Source organism: Pelodiscus sinensis, chromosome 1 (assembly GCF_052426305.1).
Source record: "Pelodiscus sinensis isolate ZL-2025 chromosome 1, ASM5242630v1, whole genome shotgun sequence".
Lineage (NCBI taxonomy): Eukaryota > Metazoa > Chordata > Testudines > Trionychidae > Pelodiscus > Pelodiscus sinensis.
The window spans coordinates 99,489,611-99,514,617 of record NC_143052.1 but is presented as its reverse complement, the minus strand read 5'-3'; the positions used below and the strand labels follow the sequence as shown (position 1 = coordinate 99,514,617).

The following is a 25,007-nucleotide window of genomic DNA, read 5'->3' as shown; positions in this document are numbered from 1 at the left end:
TTTTTTTCTTCTGTAGCAGGTGTCTTCTGAAATAGAAGCAAGTTTCAGTTCTCCAATAAAAGTGGGTAGCAGTGTAACTGTTCTTACAAAACAGTGTGTGTGTGTCTTAGTCGTAAAGTGAGTGCATGGTGCTCATTCAAACGTTCATTGATAAATCTGATGAGTCTGGCCCCTCTGCCTTACTGATTCCATGCAAAATGGACATCTGCAAAACTTTTTTGGAAGGCCATCCTCTTTGTCCTGTGCTAGAGTTTAGTATCAGAAAGGCTAGTTTCTTGGTAAGTGCTTGAAAAGAATTTGATTAGAATTGATTGAATTCAGCTGTTCCAGCTAAGTTTTTAAAATGAAACAAATAGAGAATAGTGTGACCCAATGTTGCATGGGTTTTCGTGTTCAGTCTGGTTTAGAATGGGTTCCTGTGATTGACAGACCAACTGCCTCTTGACTGGGCAACACAAAATGGCCAGACCTCCATAAACAGGTCCTATATGATAACACTGCAGATGAAACGGGGAAAAAAGTTAAATTCAGTATGCAGCACACAAAGTGCCTCATTTCAGGCAAATGATGTGAAAACACTAGTCACCATACTATAGATTTATAATCTAGTATTTTATTGGTAGAGTTTTTAATTGAAGACTGTCAGACCTTATATTTCATCATAAAATTAATGTTAACCATACTTAACTCTATAAACATACTGACTTACAACCATTATCCCTGGCTGCTACTTTCAAGAAGCTTAACCATATAAAAACCACACAGAAATAACATGCCAATTCCTTGACTACTTGTGAATTGTTTACATTTTAGTGGAATTTAATAAATCCAGAAGCTGTGTTTCTACCCAGCTATGTTTTTATACATTCTGTAATTGTGTGGTCCCCTTGAAGATGAATAGGCACTTAAATTTATTTTATAAGCCTAGTCTAGGTGCAATACAAAAATAGATTAATAGGAAAAATTAGTGTTTATCAAATTTGTTTTGTAAATAGACTAACACAAGATAAATTCTTGTTATACTTAAACACTAGAAACTAAAAAAAACTTCATCTGAAAATAAAGTAAATAGTGCTTTTTGCTTAACCTTCATTCAGATACATACACTATATCATGCAAATTATGGAAATTACTGATGACTAGAGGCATAGGTTGGACCTCCCTCATCCAGCCCCTTCAGGATCTGACCAGTCCTGAATGAGGAGATTTGCCAGACCTGGGGAGGTCCCTCCCAACATAGCCCCTACTGCCCCAGGCTAGGGCTCTAGCCCAGCCCCACCGCTGCCTGCCTGGCTGTGGCTCTTTACGGCTACTGGCCCCTGCCCAGACACAGGAGGCCAGAACTCCGTGCTGTGCTGCCTGACCCCTCCCCCCCTTTCCAAACATGGGGCTCTTGGCTGAATCCCTGGCCCTTCTGCCCCACGGCCTGACCTCCCTATACCTGGACTCTGTGGTCCAGGAACATCCGTGGTACTACCTGACCACAGATGTTCCCAGACCAGAGAGTTCTGGTTAAGGAAGGTACAATCTGTACAAAAGTTCTATAGTGGCTTGATTTTCAGAGCAGCTGAGCAGTCAACTCCAATGGAAGTCAATTAAGTGGTGATCAGTACCTCTCAACTAACCAAAAGTATATAAATCTGAAGAATGACATTAACCCTTTGCTCTGAACAGTCAGCATTTTTCAGCTGTCAGCATCAAGGTGCTAACACTGAAACATTCTACAAGATTGTCAGCTGTTCTAAACAAGCAAGTAAGCAAACGTAGAAGGCAAAATTCTGTTCACTCTTATGAATCAAGAGAAACTTCACTCAATTACTCCTTATTCTTGTTAGTGTAAGAGAGAAGAGAATCTGGCCCAGGCTATGCACAAACAGGTGAAAACCAAAGATCTTCGCAAAAAAGATTCCCTGCTTTTCCCCCTTTCCAACAAGTATATGAAAAATTAAAAGTTTATGCTTCTGACTCCTCTCCTGGCTCTTCGGGAATGGCTCCATCCTCTTCAGATTGGTCATTCAATAATTTGAATTTTCCATCACTTGTTAGTGGCATGGACATCATTAATTGAGCTAGTGCTTCTGGATCCTGAAAGGAAGATGTTAATGAACATTAAGTTAAACAAACTGTGGATTGTTTTGTTCTTTTTTGGCGCACATTGCTTCTGTTCAGGTTTGTATTCTCTGAATTGCATATACTTTAAAATACAGCGTTATGTAAATGAGTTTGACCCCAGTCCTGTAAAGATGAATAATCTTTCAATTTAGTAGGATTACTTGCACAGAAAATGAATCATGTGCATGACTGTTTTCAGGATTAAAGCTTTTATTTGCCGCTTCTGCTAGAATTACTATTTCAGTCCTTGAAAAATATGGTGGAAATTGTGGGTAACTTGCCAACTACTGAAGAAATGAGTTTTACCCAATTTCTTGGAAGAATGGTTCTTTGCTTATTGTCTGTGTTCCTGTCAATCTTTTCTATCCATGTACAGAATAAACTTATGTGCATGGAAACATTTGCAAATGTATCCCATCAACAGAAATAAAACCTAAATGTGGGGACTCTGCTAATCAGGTGGGTGGCATTTGAATGTCTGAGTAGTCACACAAGAGTACAGCTAATAGGGAACACTACTTATTGTGTAATTTTTTTCCCAGAAGAAACTTTATATATCTAACTTGCTTTAGAACTCCATTGACACCAGAAATATGTAAGAAAATGTTGGTAAATCATGAGATTTTGATAATCTTCCAAATTCGTAACTTTCCTATGGGTGGAAAAATCTCATCCTTACTTCACAGCCCAGAGGAGAAGAGCAGTAGATAGTTACTGAAGTATTAGTGTGGAAGTTTTTCATTTTTACATGCATTTTTCAACATACACCCTCCCACCCAGTTGTATACATATTTGAATTAGATTGTGGTTGGAGAATTGTCTCAAATAATCCTCAAATCAGACTGCTGCAGTAAATGTAAACCTTTAGGCTGTGTCTACACTGGGCCACTTATTCCGGAAAAGCAGCTGCTTTTCCGGAATAAGCTGCGAGCTGTCTACACTGGCCCCTTGAATTTCTGGAAAAGCAGTGACGATTTACTGTAAGAAATCAGCTGCTTTTCCGGAAAAACTATGCTGCTCCCGCTCAGGCAAAAGTCCTTTTTCCGGAAAACTGTTCCGGAAAAGGGCCAGTGTAGACAGTACAGTAGTCTTTTCCGCAAAAAAGCCCCGATCGCGAAAATGACGATCGGGGCTTTTTTTCCGGAAAAGCATCCTGCCAATGTAGACGCTCTTTTTCCGGAAATACTTATAACGGAAAACTGTTCCGTTTTAAGCATTTCCTGGAAAAGGTGCCAGTGTAGACATAGCCTTACTGTATAGCTGATTGAGTTATACATTTAACACAGACACACGTTTAATAGCAACGATAGTTTTCAGGTCTCATGTATTTTCTTATACATACACACACACACACTGTGTGTGGGGGGGAATGGATATGTGGTGCAGTCAAATTTGGAGGACATAAATGAGTACTACAATGAGAGATGGGTGAGGAAAAATCAAAACAAATATACTTCACCTTTTGAGCCTCAATAATTTCTTTTCCCAAGCTTATTGCATAACAGATCTGCAGAAGAAATAAGTGGACTTAGTAAAAATTAAAACTAAAAATGTATGCTAAGTTGTATGAATCATCATAATTGAAAATTCACCATATTTGAGACTGTTCATATAGCTAAAGTATCTATTTAAAAAATCCTCCAATCATAAAAATGGATGTTAAATAGGTCTGCTTTACAAAGTTAGGGTCTGCATCAATGCTCACTGAAGTCAGTAGAAAGATTAGTAGCTTCAATGGACCCACAGTGACTGAAAGTGTTAAGACGCTCAAGTTTCTGGATATCCATGAAATCACAGGAACAATATGGCAATCGACACAGCCTGAGTCAGGAACCTAGACTCCCTATACAAAGAATGGGAAGAGAAGTCTAAGAACGCAATTCACAGAAGCCAGCATGCTAGCTGAGGAGCCACCTAAGAAGAGATGCCAGCAAGAGGATTGTCTCCTAAGGACTGTGCTGCCTTATGGAGGTAGGTACTTTCTACTTGTTCTTCACAACCAGGAACTCACTACCTTGAATTGGGTGCTTGCCTTTCTCTGCACAAAACAGGAGGAGGAGGAAGTGGTGGTTGTGGTGGTGGTATCTACTCTTAACTTCTAGCCCAGTGAGTGGTTAGAGCACTCACATGAGATTAGGGCGGGGAGGGGAACCTCAGGCCTGGGGGCCAGATGCGGCCCCCAGCTTGCCTGGATCTGGCCCACGAGGCTCTGGGCTCCTCCCCACCCCCCACAGCATGGGGGAGCCTGCACTGGTGATCCAGTGTGCACACACCCCCACTGTGGGGCTGGAGCACACAATCTACTAGCCTGGGCCCCCTGGACTCTGGTATGGAAGGGGAATGTGGGGAGTGTCATCATCCTCAGTCAGGGGCCACATCAGTGAGGGTTTTTTTTGTCATTTTTTGCTTTTCACTTGTATGCAGCCCTGGACTGATTTTTCTGTGGGTCAGCAGCTCCTGCCCTAAAAAAGGTTCCCCAACCCTGGATTGGGGTGATTCAAGTTCAAACCACCCCTCTCAAGCAAACGGGAAGACAAGATTTAATGGAAGAGGGCTCTCCCATCTCTCACCAGAACTCTACCTGCTGAGCTATGGCCTATAATGATGGCTCTCCTTGAGTTTCTCCTGTGCATAAATACTTAGTCATTGGGCAGGAGAGAACAATGTTCAAGGGCTAGGGTATTTATCTGGGAGGTGAGAGAGCTCCAGTCTCTCTGCTTCCATGACTGTTATTTATGCACAGTTGAACAACTTCAACAGGAGAGAGAAACACATCCACATCAGTATGAAACTAGGAGCCAGGCACCTAACTTAGGTGGAGCTGGGCCTTAGTTACTAATGAAAAAGCCCTTCTACAGCAGTAGTCCAAAGAATGCAGAGAAAAAACTGGTGGGTTTGTGCCTCCTATCTTTGTTTCCCCAGTCTTATCTCATGTGTAGCAGTATCCCTTAGTATTAAAACAGACTTATTCTGCATTGTCTCTCTAAGAGATTGTATCTAGGTCCAAGAGATTAGGACAAGAATTAACACTCCCACTTCCTTGTCAGTCTATTTTAACTTAGAGAAAAGACGGGAGAGGTAAGATTTTCTATTGAACCAGCCTCTGTTGATGAGAGCCACAGACAGAACTCTTCAGGTCTTGAATGGTCCCCTGGAATAGGTATTAATTGCTTATGCTAAATAATCTGTTGCACCTTGTGTTTAGCCGTGACTTAGTGCACCCTTCCCAAAGCTGAAGAAGATCTCTGGGTAGCTTAAAAGACTGTCTCTTTCACCTATAAATATTGTTCCAGTTCAAGATATTACTCCACTTCTCTCTCTCTCATAGTCTTGGATCAACGCAGCTACACTGCATACAACTAGTGACAAACTTAAGTTTTGCCAACACTTATGCTGGATACTGACTCCTCTCCTAAGACCTGAGAGGGTAGCATCAGCATTCACATAAATTCTGTTCTTAGGTGCTGTCTAGAAACATGCACCTGGAATTAGGCCATCACAGTGTTGTAACTCATTAGACTGAGAGTGGAAGCCAGCTAATTCCATTTATATAACATTCCCACAATATGAGGCTTCTTAAAGACACACTGATGCTAAGATTAATCTTTTTAAAAAGCTGTAAAGAAATACAATATAAAACAATCACAAGACCTTTTCGCCTTCTGTGTTACTCTCAAAAATATTCGCACTTATGGATTCTTCCCCCAGAGACTCGGTGACACGGACCACAAAACCAATTAGTCGCTTGTTATCCTGATGGGCAGCAAACTGCGTCACGCTGGCAAGTTCAAACTAGAAAAGCATATTAGAGAACTTTAAAACTAGCAAAAGCTCAACTAACTTGGAAGACTGATCCTCCTCTGGCATTAAATGTTATCAGTGCCAAGGGAAATGAATCGAAGAGATGTTAGTTATTTAAACGTCACTATCAACATGAAGAATTACTTACAGTTGTTCGTGTAACTTGAGTTTGAGGGTCTATTAACCTGCAATTGTAAAAAGTTTTATGTAAGAATACTGAGCATCTCTGTAAAGACTTTATAAAATGTTTGTACACTACAGACAAAAGAAACAGTGTCATTATACCTATTTAACAGATGGGAAAATTGAGGCATGGGCTTGACTTCATTTGCCCAAGGTCTTGTAACAGGTCAGTGTCAAAGCCAGGAATGAAATTCAGCTCCTCTGACTCTCACTCCAGGACCCTTGCTCTTGACCATGATGCCTTTCTGATGACATGGGAAACCTGGATAGCTTATGAGCCATGAGCTAGTACTAGATAAGTTTGTATTTGTACACTTTCAAATTAATAACATCCCAAATAAAGTTTTTTTTCCCCAAACACGTGAGACTTAATTTGTGCACAGGCTTCCCTATCAAAGTTTTGATGGGGAAGACAGCTTTGCTGCTATTTTAAAGCAATAAAAACCAGACAAGAAATCTATTTTGCAGTAGTGTTTTAAATTCAAAGTGGGTAGGAATATTTGCACAGTGGTTCTCTGCTTGAAGTAATATAAAGCCCTACTGCATCCTGAAAACTTGTATGGGATGATTTCTGACAAGCATGAGACAAGAAAGGACCCACTTTAATTTGAATCGGAGCCCTCTTACAAAAGCATGGCCATGGGGCCCACTGAAGTAACAAATCCTGAGTTTCAAACTTTTAGAGCAATTTTTTGGATTTGTCTATTGCTAGAACTTACATTATAACTATAAAGAGATACGAGTGCTAGGCCCACTCACTGATCTGTTACAAAAGACAATGGTTGTAGTGTGGTTTCTACATAACCCTTCCACTGAAGGGACAATTAGCTTTCCACGTGCAAGTCTCCTATCCTGTAAGGAAAAAGACTGTGTATTTAAAACACCCTGTCATCTGTATATACAGGCCGGACCTCCCTAGTCTGGCACCCTTGGGGTCCGATCGGGGGAGGTCCCTTGCCACCGGCCTCCCAGGATACTATCCCTCCCTCTGGCTGGCTCTCTTCTACCCCTACTGCCATTGGGCTCCAGCCCTGCTGCTACAAGGTTTGGGCTCAGCACACGACTTCCAGCCAGCTGGGGCTATCTGGGGACGGAGCTCCCTAGTTGCCATGGGCCTGCTTTGGCTCCTCTTGGCGGAAGCTTCGCGGGATAGGGCTCCACGGCTACCCTGCTGCTGCTGCTGCTGCTGCTGCTGCTGCTGCGCCTGACCAGGGCTCCTTGGGGACAGAGCTCTGGCTGCTCCACAGGGACAGGCCTTGCTGGTCCCACTACTGCCTTGCCTAGCCCTGGCTCTCTGGGGACAGGCTCACTGATCTGATGGTGGTGCTCCCCTCCACTGGACTCCCAGACTGGCTTGCATTCCCAGGGGTTAGGACTCTCTGATCCAGCAACATCCGTGATCCTGCTGGAGTCTGGATGTTGCCAGACCAGAAAGTCCCGGATTTAAGAAATTCAACCTGTACCTTAATGGAAAACAGAAGTATGGTAGGGCTAAGAGTGTTAAGAATTGTATTCTACCTGAGACTCTTGCTGGTGACCATGAGATGGGATTCAGTTGTACGGAAGATGTTATGGATGGCACGAGCTGCCAATACTTGTCTCATAGCTTCATAAATCACCTCATTTGTATCATCTGATTGAACAGCCATAGATCCTAAAAACCGAACTACAAACATCTGCTGCCAGAGTGAATCTGGAAAACAAAGGAAAAGTCTCCTGCACTGATTCATGCCTGTGTTCAGAATTATCAAATATCCAATTTTACTGCTAGAATTGTTCTGCTGAAAAACTATGGTTAATTACCAGGTCATATCTTGGGATAACTGTGCCTTTCACATTATTGCCTCTTCAATCATATTCTTTTGTTAGCCAGGTTTTGGTCTGACTCAGCTTTACAAAATGCTTGGATTACATTCAAGTAGGGAAGTAATAGTGTAGTCGATTAACAGATAAGCAAAAGCTTATAGGTTAATGCTATATGCTATAAGCATTTCTCCCCCCACCGTAAATTTTTTAGAAGGCTGGCCAGCTCAGTCCTGGCTCACGTTGGGTCTGGGGCCTACCCCTGCTATGGCTCTGCATTTAAAGTGTATTAGGAGTCGGGCAGGCAGACAGCCCAGCTCAGTTCCAGCTTGCACCGGGTCTGGGAGCTCAGACCGCCTTTAAGACAAGGGCTGCTGCCTCTCTCAGAGGCAGCAGTGTGGGGTGACAGGCAGCAGATCTGCGAGGGGAGCTGGTTTTTAAACTGGTTCCCCTCAGAGACCAGCTCCTGTTTGGCACCCCACACTGCTGCCTCTGACACAGAGGCAGCAGCACAGAGTGGCAGGGGGCTCCTTGGGAGTAAGGCACACTGGCTGCTGGCCCCGCGTCCAGGGACTATAGAATAGTCAACTAACCGATAAGAATTCATGAGGTTACTCGACTATTCAGTGAACCAATATTTAACATCCTTGCATGCAAGTGCAACAAATAAGGATTACAGCAGACATTTTATGCGAAAGTTATAACTGATTAATATTTTACGAAAGTGTTTTTTTGACTTGCTGTAATAATACATTTGGTCTTTCACAGTTGCTCCAACTCTGGGAATGGTTGATTATTAAGTTATTGGACTGACTAGCCAAAGAATGAAGAATATTTGTGCATAAAGCATCATCTTAAATCAAGCTAATCCCTGTTTCTAATCCTCATGTGGAAAAAAAAATTCCAATGTGTTTTATTCTTTTGTTTCCTTTGGGGGTTGATAGGAGCCGAGTGAATCTCTCCTCTCTTTTCTCTGGGGGAATCTTTAATTGCTGCTTTCCTGTTCTAGTGAGGCCCTATCCAGCCTTCTTTGCTTAGCTTAGTATGCATTAAGTATCCATCTCCATCGCAAGCTTTTATTATTTGTGCACTACAGCAACACCCATAACTGTAAGGCCCTACCACATTCACAATACATTTTGGTCAATTTTACAACTGTAGGATTTAAAAATTAGTTTCACAGGTTCAGAACACCTGAAATTTCATGGTGGTGTAACTGTGAGGATCCTGACCCAAAACGAGGCCGTAGAGCAGCTGTCACCAACCGGTAGAGGTAGCTCTGATTTCTCCCGTGCCAGTGACTGTACAGGGGAAGAGGATATCCCATTCCTAATGACCCTGGTGGACTAGTAGCTGGCAGCCAGTGCATAGTAGGTATCCCCTGTTGGGGCACCCCTAGCCCTGCCCCACTCCATCCCTAATAGCTAGCTTTCATGGGGGAGGTCTGATTTCACTGTCCATGTATTCAGTAAGGCACCACCCATAATTGTCAGTTGAAATCAGGGCCCCTTTATATTAGGTGATATACAAGCTAACAAGGTACGAGAGAGTTCCTGCCCTAAAGAGTTTACAAGGTAAGGCCCCAATGTTGAAAAGTCATTTTTCCTGTGTGCTTTGAGGCCCCTCCCTGGCTTCAAGGGGCTTCCATACTGGCAGACAAAAGTGTCTGCTTAAGTGACTCTGATTGCAGATTTGGGGCCTATAACAGGATGAAGTTATGCAGGTAACACCAGTAATCCCTACTAACCTCCTGCCTTCCTCTGTGTAGCTCCTCATCATCTCACCCCTCCCACCAAATAAAATTACCCCCCCCCCCAAAGAACTACAGGTTGACCCTCCCTAGTCCAGCACCCTTGGGACAGGACAGTGCCAAACCAGAGTATTTGCCGGATCATGGGAGATCAGTATTGCCTAGCAGCGTTACCAATGCTTCCACTGCTTACTGGGCCCTTAGAAGGCATTTAGGGGTAAATTAGAGCTAAATAACAGCACAGAGTCAGGACTGGTGGCTGTAAACAAACTTTATAGGACTGCAGGAAACCTGGCCACACCCATGATAAGTGGACATCAGGCTAACTAAAATTATGCTGGGCCACAGATGATGCTGGACCAGAGAATGCCAGACTAGAGAGGTTCAATCAGTAAGAGGGTCTTCTCAGCAAGGCCAACTTATCTGTAGAGTGGTACAGTGGGCCCCAGGGGAGTACCAAAAAAGGTCAGAACTGTACAAGATTATTTTTAAGAGGGAGGAGGGCAGCATAACCCTATCCTGGATCTCAGTGATGCACAGAGATTTTAATCTGCGGTAGCAGGTGGAATTTAGAGGAGTTAGAAAAAGCAGATGTAAAACAGTTCATACCGCTATCCACACCATTAAGATTATTGCCCCTCTACAAAGGACATTGATAGGGATTATTTACAAAGTTGAGAGTTACCTTTTTAAAATGCTTGTTTGTTTCTCCTCTCCCCACCCAAACTTTCATTAAAAAAACTCTACTTGGGAATGAGATGTGCAATGTCAAGGTGGGGTTGTTTGAAAAACAGGCTTTTTAGAAGAAGCTAGCTTCAGCTTTAACTACAGAGCTGTTCCCAGTGCTTCATGATACCAGATGTTTTTTGTGAAGGATGCAAAGTAGTAGTAGATTAACTTAAACCTAAGATGGTGATAGCAACTGTAATATTACAAATAAAGTGTTTACCTTCCTCATCATTCTTGCTGTCTTCAGATTCTCCAAACGGGTTTGTGCGCCTAAAAAAGGTTTTAAAAAAAAAATTACAGATAAGTGCTCAGTGCAGCAGAACTGCCATTTGAGTTTATGAAAGTTCTCATGGTTTTAATCCTAGAATCCTAGGACTGGAAGGGACCTCGAGAGGAAATCAAGTCCAGTCCCCTGCCCCCATGGCAGGACCAAATACTGTCTAGATCATCCCTGATAGACATTTATCTAACCTACATTTAAATAGCTCCAAAGATGGGGATTCCACAACCTCCCTGGGCAATATAGTCCAGTGTTTGACTACCTTGAAAGTTAGGAACTTTTTCCTAATGTCCAACCTAAACCTCCCTTGCTGCAGTTTAAGCCCATTGTTTCTTGTCCTATCCTCAGAGGCTAAGGAGAACAATTTTTCTCCCTCCTCCTTATGAAACCTTTTTAGATACCTGAAAACTGCTGTCATGTACCCCCTCAATCTTCTCTTTTCTAAACTAAATAAACCCAGTTCTTTCAGCCTTCCCTCATAGGTCATGTTCTCTAGACCTTTAATCCTTCTTGTTGTTCTTCTCTGGACCCTCTCCAGTTTCTCCACATCTTTCTTGAAATGTGGTGCCCAGAACTGGACACAATACTCCAACTGAGGCCTAACCAGCACAGAGTAGAGCGGAAGAATGACTTCTCCTGTCTTGCTCACAACACATCTGTTAATGCATCCCAGAATCATGTTTGCTTTTTTTGCAACAGCATCATACTGCTGACTCATTCAGCTTGTGGTCCACTATAACCCCTAGATCCCTTTCTGCCATACTCCTTCCTAGACAGTCGCTTCCCATTCTGTATGGCTGTGTCTACATTGGCACCCTTTTCCAGAAAAGGGATGCTAATGAGACCAGTCGGAATTGCAAATGCCGCGGGGGATTTAAATATCCCCCGCGGCATTTGCATGAACATGGCTGCCGCTTTTTTCCAGCTCGGGGCTTTGCCGGAGAAAAGCGCCAGTCTAGACAGGATCTTTCGGAAAATAGAGCCTTTTCCGGAAGATCCCTTATTCCTGATTTTAAGAGGAATAAGGGATCTTCCGGAAAAGGCTCTATTTTCCGAAAGATCCCGTCTAGACTGGCGCTTTTCTCCGGCAAAGCCCCGAGCCGGAAAAAAGCGGCAGCCATGTTCATGCAAATGCCGCGGGGGATATTTAAATTCTCCGCGGCATTTGCAATTCCGAGTGGTCTCATTAGCATCCCTTTTCCGGAAAAAGGTGCCAATGTAGACACAACCTGGCTATGTCTACACTGGCCCCTTCTTCGGAAGGGGCATGCTAATTTTGAACTTGGGAATAGGGAAATCCGCGGGGGATTTAAATATCCCCCGCGGGATTTAAATAAACATGGCCGCTGCTTTTTTTCCGGCTTGGGGAAAAGCCGGAAAAAAGCGTCTAGACTGGTGCGATCCTCCGGAATAAAGCCCTTTTCCGGAGGATCTCTTATTCCTACTTCAAAGCTTGTGGTCCACTTCAAAGTAGGAATAAGAGATCCTCCGGAAAAGGGCTTTATTCCGGAGGATCGCGCCAGTCTAGACGCTTTTTTCCGGCTTTTCCCCAAGCTGGAAAAAAAGCGGCAGCAATGTTTATTTAAATCCCGCGGGGGATATTTAAATCCCCCGTGGATTTCCCTATTCCCAAGTTCAAAATTAGCATGCCCCTTCCGAAGAAGGGGTCAGTGTAGACGTAGCCCCTATGTGTGAGACTGCTTGTTCCTTCCTAAGTGGAGCACTTTGCATTTGTCTTTATTAAACTTCATCCTGTTTACTTCAGACCATTTGTCCAGTTTGTCCAGATCATTTTGAATTATGACCCTATCCTCCAGAGCAATTGCAACCCCTCCCAGCGGAAGGGGGAGTATTTCCGCAAAAGAGCGTCTGCGCAAAAGATTTGCTTTTGCACAAAAGCATCTGTGCCCAGTATAGACGTGGTTTTGCGCAAGAAAGCTCTGGTGGCCATTTTCTCCATCAGGGCTTTCTTACGCAAAAAATTCCTGTCCCTGCCTACACTGGCCCTCTTGCACAAGAACACTTGCGCAAGAGGGCTTTTTCCTGAGCTGGAGCGTCAGAGTTCTTGTGCAAGAACACCGACAATCTTACATTAGATCATCAATGTTCTTGCGCAAATTCTCACGGCCAGTTTAGACAGCTGGCAAGATTTTGCGTAAAAGCAGCAGCTTTTGCGCAAAATCTTGCCAGTCTAGACGCACCCAAAGTATTTGGTCAAAAATGTTGAACAGTTGCTGGCTGTACCTGCCACCTCGGTTTTGATCCAGGAATTCAGTTGCAGGAAGTACCATGTCAAACTGAATTGGTGTTCCAGGTGCAATTAACTCTGTGCAATTGGACTTGGTGGATGATTCTTTCGGGATGAACTTGTCTCTCTCCTCCTCCACAGTCTTCACGTTCTGGCTGCAGTGAAAAATGGAGAAACATTTTCATTCAAAATCTATCATTGTAAGGAAGACCATGTTAAATCAAATCTGGGGGAGAGAGAATTAACCAGTGATTTCTTGGGCCAGTGAACAATCAAATTGCAATATTAACAAGTCATTCAGGCTATTGACTGAATTTCTCTTCATTGTCACAAATAAAATGACTTACTAGTGGAAAAAATACTGCCACAGTGAAAAGGGGAACATTCTAAATGATCTGAGGTGCCTGCTCTTGGTTACAAGTTACCATAGAGAAGGATGTGTGTAACAATACCCTCTACTGGTTATAATCAGCACTGCATAGCTCAAGGAGTGGAGACCTGTTTATTGAGCAGAGATTTGAACTACCCATCTTCCCAAATGGCAAGAGAACGGACATGACAACAACAACCAAGTTCTTAGATGGTCACAGGCTTGTTGCAAAACTCAAGGGCAAATTGTGTGTTTTATTCATCCCTGGTTCTTCCTTCCAGAGTTCATCAGACCATGGAACTTGCTTTTGAATTTCCTGCAACTTCAGAAATCACCTGCCAATATTTATGCCTATTTATTTGGGTAGCATAATCTTGATTAGTTTCATTCCTGCAAGATTTTCTGTTTGTACCCTGAATACGGAATTTTGCTTCCATGTAGCAAAATTTGATGCAGATATTCTCCCTAGTTATTCATTATTAAATCACCCAGTGCATCATACTTTGACCAAAAATTCCCAACTCCTGAGAAATGAGAAAGCTACAACTACACTGCATATTTGCTTGTCGGTCCCAGGAGACGAGCGAGAAAAAGTGGGAGTAATAGCTTTTACTGGACCAACTTCTGTTCTTCTGGTCTCTGTTGGTGAGACAGACAAGCTTTCTAGCCACAGATATTCCTCACCCACCTTCTCTCTGTCTCATTTGACTGGCACTCCCTGTGGTTTGTGGGAGCCTATAGAGATCTCTAAAGAATCACAGTAAACTAGGAAAGACTAGTTTTTAGCTGGAGGTCAGTTTGGAGGGAGAAGAGGTGAAACCTTTGAAAGGTTAGAGGTTAGAAATGCACAAGCCAGTAGGAAATGCATGTACTGTAAAAATCCTGGCAGGACTGTATATAAAGCTCATGCAGAAGTTTCTACCATTAAGGACTGATAAAGAGTCTCCTCTAATTTGCTCTATTTTATTTAGTGTTCTGCTTTGTGGGATGATTATAGTGATTCTCTGGAGTTGGCTTTAGATCCCAGTCACACCAAGGAGTTCTTGCTGTTCAGGAGGTTGGATTTCTCAAGCAAGGGGAAGAGAAATTCAATGGAATATGTTTTTTTTAAGTCCAAGCACACACAGCTTGATTATTAACCTCTGTTGGGGAACAGAGGCTTTCACAATTCACTTGAATGGGTCCAGGATCAGACCCAGCAAACACTACAAGGCTGTTCTTTGTGCTGGTTTCAGAGTACAGACAGGAATAGGGCAAGGCAGCAGTCTACATCAAAAACCTTATTTTTAATTTGAAGGTGAGAGCACTCACAGGCCCCCAATTAGGGATCAGGACCCTAATGTTCTAGACACTATACAAGCATATAGCAAAATGGTCCCTGCTCCAAAGAGTTTACAATCTAAGTACGGTGTCTGTTTCATAAGAAATGCATTAAGAGGAACCCCAGCGGCATGGAATAAATTGCCAAGGGAGGTGGTGGAATCTCCCTCTCTGGAGATATTTAAGAACAGGTTAGATAGACATCTGTCAGGGATGGTGTAGGTGGAGCTTGGTCCTGCCTTGAGGGTGGGGGGCTGGACTCGATGACCTCTTGAGGTCCCTTCCAGTTCTATGATTCTATGTTAAAACAGGAAGTAGCTAGAGCCTTGATCCTGCAAGCTGGACTGCATGCAGCAGAGCCCTGAACTCATAGGGGACCCCACTGCCTTCACTAGGATTCCCGCACAGGGATCTGCTGGAATGGACAGAGTTGCAAGGTCAGGCCTTCCCTCACCTCTCTTGCCCTATGAGTGGAGTCTAACTGCGCAACAGGAAACTCACTCCGACAGGAAAGTAAAAGTGTTACCTGGGACGCAAACTTTCATGTTTTTTTCCAAAGCTTGTGATGGGGGTCACTGCCTGCTGGGCCGTCTGATTTAACTTGATTGCAACAGCCTACAAAATAAAATGAAATGTCACCCCGACAGTCATGCTACGAGCTCTATAATACACTGAGAGCACAAGCTGGAAAGAACAGAGAAAAACAAGCAAGTTCTCACCTCTGGATTGTCGGTGAGATAGATCTGCCTGGAGATGTTGTTAATTGCACATATCCACTGTATGGAGAAAAGAAACTGAATGCTCCAAACTTTTTAGCGTATAAGAGAGTAAAAATGTTAACCTGTTAAATATTTTACCTCTTCATATTCTTTTTTACTCTCTGCTTGAAGGGTTATCCCCCTAAAACACAAATACATTTGTATTTCTTCTAACAATGATACATGCATTCATTCTCCCTTCAAACACAGTTTCAAGGGGGTGGACTCAAATCTCAAATTCACTTAACTACTATGATTCTGTATCATAAGTAAGGCTGTAAGAAATTCAAAAGCCATGATTTCACTGGGCAAATGGCAACTTTGAAATACACACCACAGCTTTCTATAGCTGCCATGCATTTGAGTGGTGTTGCAACTGTGTGCGCCAGGTTGCAATATCACTGACTCAGTTTTGCAAGCTGCAATGTCAGTTTTGTAAGCCTGACCCAGCTGCCCATCTGTCATGCTGGCTTTGAGAGGCAGGTAGGGGACTCTGTCTCTTGGGGGCTTCTGCTCTGCTGGGAAAGGCAGGCTGCATACCTTGGCAGAAGGTGCTGCAGCTTGCGTGGCCATGTACCTATTTCTATTTTTGTGTGCATGTGTTCTGTGGTATATGAATGGACCACGCGGAACACTGCAGTTTTAAACCACAGCTGCAAGTTCTGCAACAAAAAAAGTCACGCCTGTCACAGCCTTAATCACAGGGTTATTTTGGACTCCTGCTCTGCACTAATGGTAGTGATACTGACAAGTACTTCAGCCTGCACAGCACGGTGAGGTAGGTAAGTCAGTATTCACATTTGGGGTACGTCTAGACTACATGGCTCCGTCGACGGAGCCATGTAGATTTGTTGTTTTGGCAAAGGCAAATGAAGCCACGATTTAAATGATCGCGACTTCATTTACATGGCTGCCATGCTGAGCCGACAAACAGCTGATCAGCTCTTTGTCGGCTCGCGCGCTAGTCTGGACGTTCCCCGTCGACATCAAAGCCCTTTGTCGGCAGCCCCGGTAAACCTCATTCCACGAGGAATAATGGGGCTGCCGACAAAGGGCTTTGATGTCGGCAGGGGAGCGTCCAGACTAGCACGCAAGCCGACAAACAGCTGATCAGCTCTTTGTCGGCTCAGCGCGGCAGGCATGTAAATGTAAATGAAGCCGCGATCATTTAAATCGCGGCTTCATTTGCCTTTGCCTATGTGTCTAATCTACATGCCTCTGCTGACAGAAGCATGTAGTCTAGACACAGCCTTAGTGCACACACAACTGAGCTATCATAAATCGACAGAGGCATTTAATGGCAGAACTGGCGTTATTCAGGAATACTTGACACTAAAGTCCTGCACTCAGACAACTAAACTGTGCTCCTCTGTTAGCAGCCAGCAGCCCCCAAGTTGTGTGAACACCCTATTCCTAAATGACACAAGTCATTTATGCAATGGGGGCACTTGATTTAAATGTCCAAACAATATGATTTTCCTGTATGTCAGAGTTATGCTGGAAATCCAGCTTAGTTACAATGGCCATTCCTAGGAATCTCTGTTAACATGGTGAACAGGCATTCTGAAGCTCCATTTGGTACACTGAACATGATTTGTAGCTCTCTAACAGAAAATATGTGGCCCATACGATTTGCCTGTAGGCGTGGTGATCTGAAAGCAGTATCGTCGGTCTTCACAGTCCACTGCCATTACAGAGCAGTTATCCAGGTCCTGAATCAGTCCTCCGGCTACTGCTCCTCTGGGCTGGCACATCAGGTTTCCACCTTGAGTGAAGAAATAGAGTCTGTCCCAGGTTGTAGTCACCAAGCCTGTTTTACTATAGGGAACACACAATATCAAGACTAGTTAACATAGTATTTATATTTAAAAATAACTCCCAATTAAATTATTTTGGATCAGAACCCACCCCTGCCAAACTCTGAGCAAGCCCTGCTGCAGATGCAGAGATGAGCCGTATTGTTAAGCACGGATCTTTGTTAACTGTAAACCAAGTTTCAACAAACATGTCAAAGATACCAGTCCACAGAGGAAACTTATCCTTAAGGCAAGCTGAAGGGTTAATTGGTTTTCAATGATCCCAGTTTAAAATGAGCCGTCATCTGCAGTACTTCCTAGCTACTGAACAGCAAAAGGTTTATGGTACAGCAGAAGGTTTATGGTGAACTAATGAAATAAGGCTGCATGGGATGTAATCATACTCTATAAAAAAAGGAGATATGGTAGAACCTCAGAGTTATGAACGCCTTGGGAATGGAAGTTGTTCATAATTGAACAAAATGTTCTGGTTGTTCTTCCAAATGTTTACAACTGACTATTGATTTAAGATAGCTTTGAAACTATGCTCCGCAGAAAGAAAATACTGCTGTTAACCATCTGACTTTAAATTCAAACAAACACAGAAACAGTTTCCCTACCTTGTCAAATATTAAAAGAAAAAAAAGTAACAGTACTATATTGTATTCGGGGTTTGGTTTGTGGGCAGGAGTGTGTGTGGGGGGGTATTGTCCTTTTTTGTGTGTCTCATCTTTGCTGCGGTCTGTTTGTGAACTTCCAGTTCCAAATTAGGTGTGTGGTTCACCCATCAATTCGTAACTCTGAGGTTCTACTGTACTTGTGAGAGCAGAAACAACAGAAATTTCAACACAAATGGGCATAAATTGTGAAAAATTACACTTTTACAAGTAGAATCTTATACTGAAAATACATCCTTCTATGAAGTCATTTATGCAATGTGGTAACCCATTTCTTATGCTCCTGTCAAACCACAATATTTGTAATCCAGTTAAACACAAACTGTTCAAATTAAATGGAAAGTGACATTTAAGTTACTTTGAAGACACAGTAATCAGACCTCATCTACCTTTGCTGCTCTTCCATAACTCTAGAACTCCCACTGAAATCCTCAGTAAAATAACTCTGCAGGATTGAATTCCAGTGTGGTTTATGCTCAATTCTATGGACCTGGTTTCTCTATTCAACTCCTATCAGTGTAATGAGAAGTATGTGGTAAAAGCCCTAAAATCTATATCAAGTACAAAATCTAGCTCTTCCTTGTAAGCAGTACTGCATTTTCATTCACCTATAACAGAGACACAACCTCCTGGTCCCAAGTCTTCGAGACTCCAATGAGCTGCAGAGCTCAATCCAACATCACATTTCATTTTTAGACTCTCAAATGCATGAATTCAGGCTTGCAAGTGAATTCAAGAAGAGGGAAAACCCACACAGGGGAAGATTTTCAAAAGCCCCTAAATGTCTTAGGCTCCTAAATCCCACTTTAAGGTGATTTAGAAACTGAAAGATAAAATTTTCAAAAACGCCTAAATCATTTGAGTCTTACCCTCCCTAACTTTCAGTGAGATGTGGCTCTGAAAGCATTCAAGCACTTCTGAAAATTTTACTCCTAGAATTTGCCTGGTAGAGATAATGCAGAAATCAGCCACCTGGCAACAGACAAACAAGGCAGTCTATCCTTACTTTCTAAGATTAAGGTAGCCAGCCTTCTGAATCAGGTTTCTGTTGATAGCTGGTGAGGTGACATCAGAATCCGGAGTGTAAACAGACTCATTAACTGAAAGCAAGTCCTGCTGGGACACACGCATAGCTTCAGCTTCAGCATCCAACTCTCTCTGTATGCTAGAAAAATCAAAGCTGTTTCACTGTCAGTTTACACAGGGACACATCTAATGTGTAATCCTGCAAGAACAAAAATATTTGTTAAATACATCGTATGTTACTGAGGCACAGCTGAATTAAATGCACAAAAAGTGTTTGCACAGGGTTCCCTGCTGATTTGGAGTAGTGCAAAGAAAAAGTAGAGTTTTACATGGATTTAACAAGAAAAATATACGTGAGCATTTGGTCAGTTAGTACAGGAAGGAAGGAAGGAATAAAGAGTAAGGAATTGCTCCAAATAAATTTATCTGGGACTACAGAAACAAGATCCATCTGCTAAAGAGACACTGAAAATGTAAACAACACAGGCAAGGTTGTGTTTTCAATTTGGTAGTGACAGTATCACCAGGTTCTTCACTTAATGGTTGTCCTGAAATTCTGGGTATTTAAGAAAATGTGCACTTGGCAGCTACTTTATTTGTAGGCGTACTGTACAAACACATTAACCATAGTTCTATGAAAACAGCATTTACTGTGAATGCATTTCAAACAGTCCGTATGTTTTTCTCTTGGAATGTGTACTGTTTGTACCAAGGATGGCTCTTTTGTTTCTCAAACACTTTAAAGGAGGGCGTGATCTGAGATACGAAAATGACCAAAGAGCATGAAATGATGGCATATTATTTTCTGTTTGTCATAATAGTGCCCTAGGAACAGTCAAGAAAGGGGCCCATTGTGGTTGGACATTGCACAAACAGCATAGTACACAGTCCAAAGAAATTAGTCTAAACAGACATAACAGGCAAAGAGTGGGGGAAGGGATGGAATACACAAGTAGAACATAGGCTCCTCAGTTTAATTGTTTTGCAGGCAGGGAGTGAGGGAGGAGTTTAGTTAGGAGGGGAAAGCAACCTGGAAAGAGAAGGGAAAGGGTTGAGGGGGAGAGGGCAGGAGTGGAATGAAACTGAGGCGAAGAGACTGCAAAATACTAACATTAACCATGAAAATCAGGCTTTTTTTTTTTTTTGAGAGAGATACAAAGAAAGCTTTTAGCAGCCAAACAGCTCTGTGTATATGTATTTTGACTGAAGTTGAGCAAACAGATGCAGTTGTTAAGACTAATTTGGTAGGTTCCTAGTAATGTTCCTGCTGGGCTTTATAATAATGTGTCTCACCTTTCATAGAAATGGTTTTGCTTTTTCTGAGAACTGCGTGAGTAATTGGAGTTCCTGTCACTGAACCAGTGATTAGTTGATCAGAGCCTTTCAGTAGTGAGCTACCCACTTTCAGAAATGTTCTAGTGGCAGCTGTAAGCATACAGAAAGGCAGCAGAGTCCTCCAACAGTCAGGGTATGTCTACACTGCAGAGTTTTTCCAGAAAAACGGTCATTTCTCCAGAAAAAACACACTTATGTCCACACTGCAATTGCGTTCTTTTGACAGAAAGTCAGAAGAACAGAGGGGGTTTTCCAACACCGGTAAACCTCTTTCTACGGGGGAAAAGCCTTTTTCCGAAAGAACTCTTTCGGAAAAAGGCGTGTGTGGATGGGAAAGAGGGGGTTTTTTTCCCTGAAAAAAGAGGCCTCCAGGAAAAAGCACAGGTGCCCTGGTAGCCGCTCTGTCCACAGTAATCACAACTTAAATGTGAGATAGTGTCCAATCAAAGTTGATGCTATCTTTCAAAAAAGCAGATTGCTTTTCCAATGCGGTTTTTGCTGTGTGGACGCTCTATTTCAAAAGACGTTTTTCTGGAAGATCTCTTCCGGAAAAGCTTCTTCTGAAAGAAACCTGCAGTCTAGACATAGCCTCACACAGGCCTGAATTCACTGGGCCAGATTTTTCACCCTTATTCACAAATAGGACTACTGAGTGGACTTCCATGATTTAGTCACCTGAATGTTACTCCATATGACTATTACCGAATCTGAAGTTGCCATAACTGATTTATCTACAGAGGTCTTGGAGGAATAATACAAGAAATTGCTACTTAAATAAATGCAAATGATTGGGGGGGGGGGGGGGGGACTTAAGTTCTCTTTTTTAGTAGGAACCCCCAAAACCCTTTATGAATAGACTTTAAAAAAAAATCACTGGAAAAAACAAGAGGGGAGAGTGGATTCAATGATCCCCCTGCATTACTAGAAACCATAATCTTGCTGTACTGGTTACTGCAAGTGACAGACTGAACAATAGTGAAACTGACTATCTAGATTCATTGTTCAATATTAAAGAAATGAAAAAAAGGGAAATTGGCAGAATAAATCTTGAGTAGTAGATTTTAAAAATTATTTCCATTGTAACACTCTCATTGGAAACATCAATAAGGTTTTTTTATTTCAATTTTCCTTTTTACAGTGTCCCTTTTCAAGCAGTGAAGTCAAGTCTTTCACTTTTGCAATAAGTTTAAAATAACAAAATTTCCCACATATGTATGACTTGGAAAGCAGACTTGGGGTACATCTAGACTGCCTCTGTCGCCAGAGGCATGTAGATTAGACTACCCGGCATAGGAAAATGAAGCGGCGATTTAAATAATCGCCGCTTCATTTAAATTTACATGGCTGCCGCGCTGAGCCAATCAGCTGTTTGTCGGCTCAGCGCGGTAGTCTGGACGCTCCGCGGTTGATATCAAAGGCATTTGTCGACCTCCCAGGTATGCCTCATCCCAGGATAGAGCGCTAAGAAGTCTGTGTGCTACTATACTATCTCTACACCTTCTTTTTAGTCAGATGCTTGAGCCAGTCAGAAGGCAATGTTTCATTTCAGCTGGTTTCCATGCCCTGAGCAATAGTGACAGACCAATCAGATGTCCTATAAGATCAAATGTCTTGCCTCTGCAATGCCTTCATCTGCCCCAGTTAGAAGGTCCTATTTAGTCAGACATCCCTCCAGCCCAAAGAGCCATTCTGGGGTCGGTCAGGAAGCAGTTGTGGGTCTGATTGACCTTCTGCGTGGTGCTGACCAGACCAAAAAAGCCTTGAAGAACCACAGGGTAAGTTTGATGATATTCTTCCTCAGTTATAAAAATGGTGGCTACCTAAAAATGAGACACAATGGCCTTGATTCCCAGGTGCACCACAACAGTGTCATGCTCACCTAGGGGACATAGGTGACTTAATATCACTTTCCTGCACCCCCCACTTCCTGATCATCAGGTCTGTCAGGCCTATTCTGCTGAGAATTTCCCTAGTATAGGCTATTTCTCAGGGGCTCCAGGCATCAGCTGGGGCTGATTCTAACCAGAGTCACTCTAAAGGTGTGTCTAGACTACAGGTTTTTTTTTTTTTTTTTTTAAAGTGGCCTTTTTTCTAAAAAGCTTCTCCTGCATCTATACTGCTGCCGCGTTCTTTCAAAAGTAAACCGAAAGAACGTGGCAGTTTTTTTGACAGAGGAAAACCTTCTTTTACGAGGAATAACGCCTTTTTTTGAAAGTGCTTTTTCGAAAAAAGGCGCTATGTAATGCAAACTGTGCTTTTTCAAAAGAGAGCATCCAGACTGCCTGGGTGCTCTCTTGCGAAAAAGCGGCTTGCTTTTTCAAAAGTACTGGTTGTATCTTTCGAAAAAGCCTCTTTTGAAAGAGGACTGCAGTCTAGATGTAGCCTAAACGAACAAGGAAGATCACTGTTTTCAAAATAGGAAAGAAAAAAGCAGTTTCTATTAAAACATGGGTTTACTATGGAGCACTATTAATAACATTAGGGTCAAAATGGTCTTATAAGCCTGTATTCGAAGAAAAATAAAATAAATAAGGGGATTCCTTATGATTGGTTGCCAAAAATGGGACTTTCACGGCCTTCTGACGTTTTGGTAGCTGTTGCTGAGGAATACCAAAAGTGGCCTTCCACTTTGCTGAGGTCATCATATGGAAAAAGGAGGTAAAGCTAGACCTGAGTTGTGTAACTGTTACTTGGATTGTCCTAACAAGTAGAGAGCAGGTTCTACAACTAACAGAATTATAAATCCAGTACTACAGAGGAATGTCACAATACTTATATCATTTCACATCCCCTAGAGCTGGGTTTCTGAAAGTGTTCCACGAAATCACTTAGAGAAACACATTCACTGGCCGCCCCAGTTTGTTTATGTACCGGCACCGCGGCCACGGAGCCTCGCAGCTCCCATTGGCTCCCTTTTGTCCTTTGCAGCCAAGGAGAGCCGTGGGAAGCAACGTGGGCCAGGCCACCACCTCCTGCTGCTCCTCTTGGCTGCAAAGGACAAAACAGAGCCAATGGGAGCCGCGAGGCTCTGTGGCCGCTGCGCCGGTACATAAACAAACTGAGGCGGCCAGTGAATGTGTTTCTCTAAGTGATTCCGTGGAACACTTTCAGAAACACTGCCCTACAGTGAGATGCTGTTTAGATGGAATGAAGGAAAAATTCTTCCCTTTTTCATCTATGGAAGGCCATTTCCAAAACACAGGCTGAAGGCATTAGACTGAATAGTCAGTCTTCTATATCTAGGTAGGCGTCTCACAAGGATGATATGCTAGAAGGCATTCCCCGCCTTTCAGAAAAACTGTAATGGCACCAAACATATGATTTTTTTATTCCCTTTTCCAAGCCCTCCAGGAGTTATTGACTGCGCCCATAGATGGCGAGGAGCTATCAGATAGCTGTCATTTAGCTTATAAAAAGAAAATAATCTGGAACTGCGTATCTCATTTATGTTTCTTCTAATGTTTGCACTTCTGCTATGTGGGGTTCCCTCACTGCTTGCGCATGAAACCTCAGACTGAGAGGCAGCAGGAGCTCCTTTAATGCCTAAAAGGCCTAACAAATACTCAAAATAATCCTACACCCCACATGAGAGATGGCATCCATAGAGCTGACGACTGCCTACCTGAGCCAGAGAGCAAGCAGCTGCTTCAACTGCATTTAGGGCCAGTTCTTCCATTACTGAGACCACAACCCTACACTTGATCTGCTGCCTGCGAGGAGACTAAAACTTACGGCTTCTGTAGTTGCTGCTGTTCTTTGGGGGGGGTCATAGTAGTGACAGTAACCTGGACAGAGAACATTGCATTTTAGTCCAAGTTAAGCAGGATCTGACTGACAAGCAGCATATTCATTGTTACATAGCATTATAACTCTTCTTTGCAATGGCTCGTTACTAAGACTTCCCAATTTGGGGTCAGCACTGAACCCATCTGTTATACAGGCCTCCTCTTCCCATCCCAAACCGTAGGGCAGCTTTGCTCTGTGCTGTTCGGCAGCTGGCATGCTCCAGCCCTGAGGTGGCTGCATTGGAGGGCTCAGAGCAGTAACGGTGGGTGGTGCTGTGGATTTGTGAGCGAGGGGCACTAGAAAACCGCTGCCAACGGCAGAGCTAGAGCAGTGCTTAGAACTGCCTGCCCTTTGCCTCCTGCGAGGGCTTTGGTGTGATGCTGCCTAGGGGTGTTCATAGCTCGGCTAGATCTGCCCCTTAACCATGGCTGCCAGTTTGGGTGGGCATTTTGGGGTAGATCAGGCTGCTGAGTTTGGCACCCCCACACCCAGCTGTGTTCCCTTCAACCTCACCATGTGAGGTTTAAGGATGGGTGATACAATCTGAATTAACATTCAAATCTATTTTAAAGTGTGTCAGTTTTAAAATTTGTCAGTGTAAGGAACTTGATGCTTAGATTCATGTTTAAATATAATTTAAATAATGTATCATAGAACACTAGAACTAGAAGGGACCTTGAGAGGTCATCAAGTCCAGTCTTCTGCCCTCACGGCAGGACCAAGCACCAGCTAGAACATCCTTGACAGAAGCCTATCTAACCTGCTCTTACACATTTCCAATGATGGAGAGTCCACAACCTCCCTAGGCAATTTATTCTAGTGCTTTACCACCCTGACAGTTAGCAAGTTTTTTTGTAATGTCCAACCTAAACCACCCTTGCTGCAATTTAACTCCATTGCTTCTTGCTCTAATGAAATTACTCTCTATGCTTAGAACAGTATTGCTTAATGGTTTTTTTTAAAGAGTAGCGATTGAGGCAACGTTAATTTTTTTCTCCCCCTAAGAGATGTTTTATCTCTCTAAATGGACTTT

The 25,007-nt window shown here is 43.0% G+C and overlaps 2 protein-coding genes across 3 annotated transcripts in view; one reads left to right on the top strand and one right to left on the bottom strand.

Annotated features, from left to right (window-relative positions):
* The window catches only part of WASHC4 (WASH complex subunit 4), a 72,759-nt gene extending 70,832 nt beyond the window's left edge, over positions 1-1,927 (top strand). The window contains exon 34 of the mRNA XM_075938562.2: positions 17-1,927. The gene's annotated coding sequence lies outside the window, so the exon portion shown is untranslated. The remainder of the gene's footprint in view (positions 1-16) is intronic.
* APPL2 (adaptor protein, phosphotyrosine interacting with PH domain and leucine zipper 2) overlaps positions 592-25,007 on the bottom strand; it is a 62,382-nt gene continuing 37,966 nt past the window's right edge. Inside the window, exons 10-21 of one of the 2 annotated variants that reach the window (XM_075938590.2) lie at positions 18,834-19,007; positions 16,984-17,172; positions 15,454-15,496; positions 15,316-15,372; positions 15,123-15,211; positions 12,903-13,061; positions 10,599-10,648; positions 7,615-7,789; positions 6,062-6,098; positions 5,764-5,904; positions 3,572-3,619; positions 592-2,085 (exon numbers count right to left, since the gene is read on the bottom strand). In XM_075938590.2, coding sequence (XP_075794705.1) covers positions 1,954-2,085; positions 3,572-3,619; positions 5,764-5,904; positions 6,062-6,098; positions 7,615-7,789; positions 10,599-10,648; positions 12,903-13,061; positions 15,123-15,211; positions 15,316-15,372; positions 15,454-15,496; positions 16,984-17,172; positions 18,834-19,007 — 1,294 coding nt within the window. In that variant the 3' untranslated portion in view covers positions 592-1,953. The remainder of the gene's footprint in view (positions 2,086-3,571; positions 3,620-5,763; positions 5,905-6,061; positions 6,099-7,614; positions 7,790-10,598; positions 10,649-12,902; positions 13,062-15,122; positions 15,212-15,315; positions 15,373-15,453; positions 15,497-16,983; positions 17,173-18,833; positions 19,008-25,007) is intronic. The other variant, XM_075938601.2, reaches the window with a different exon arrangement.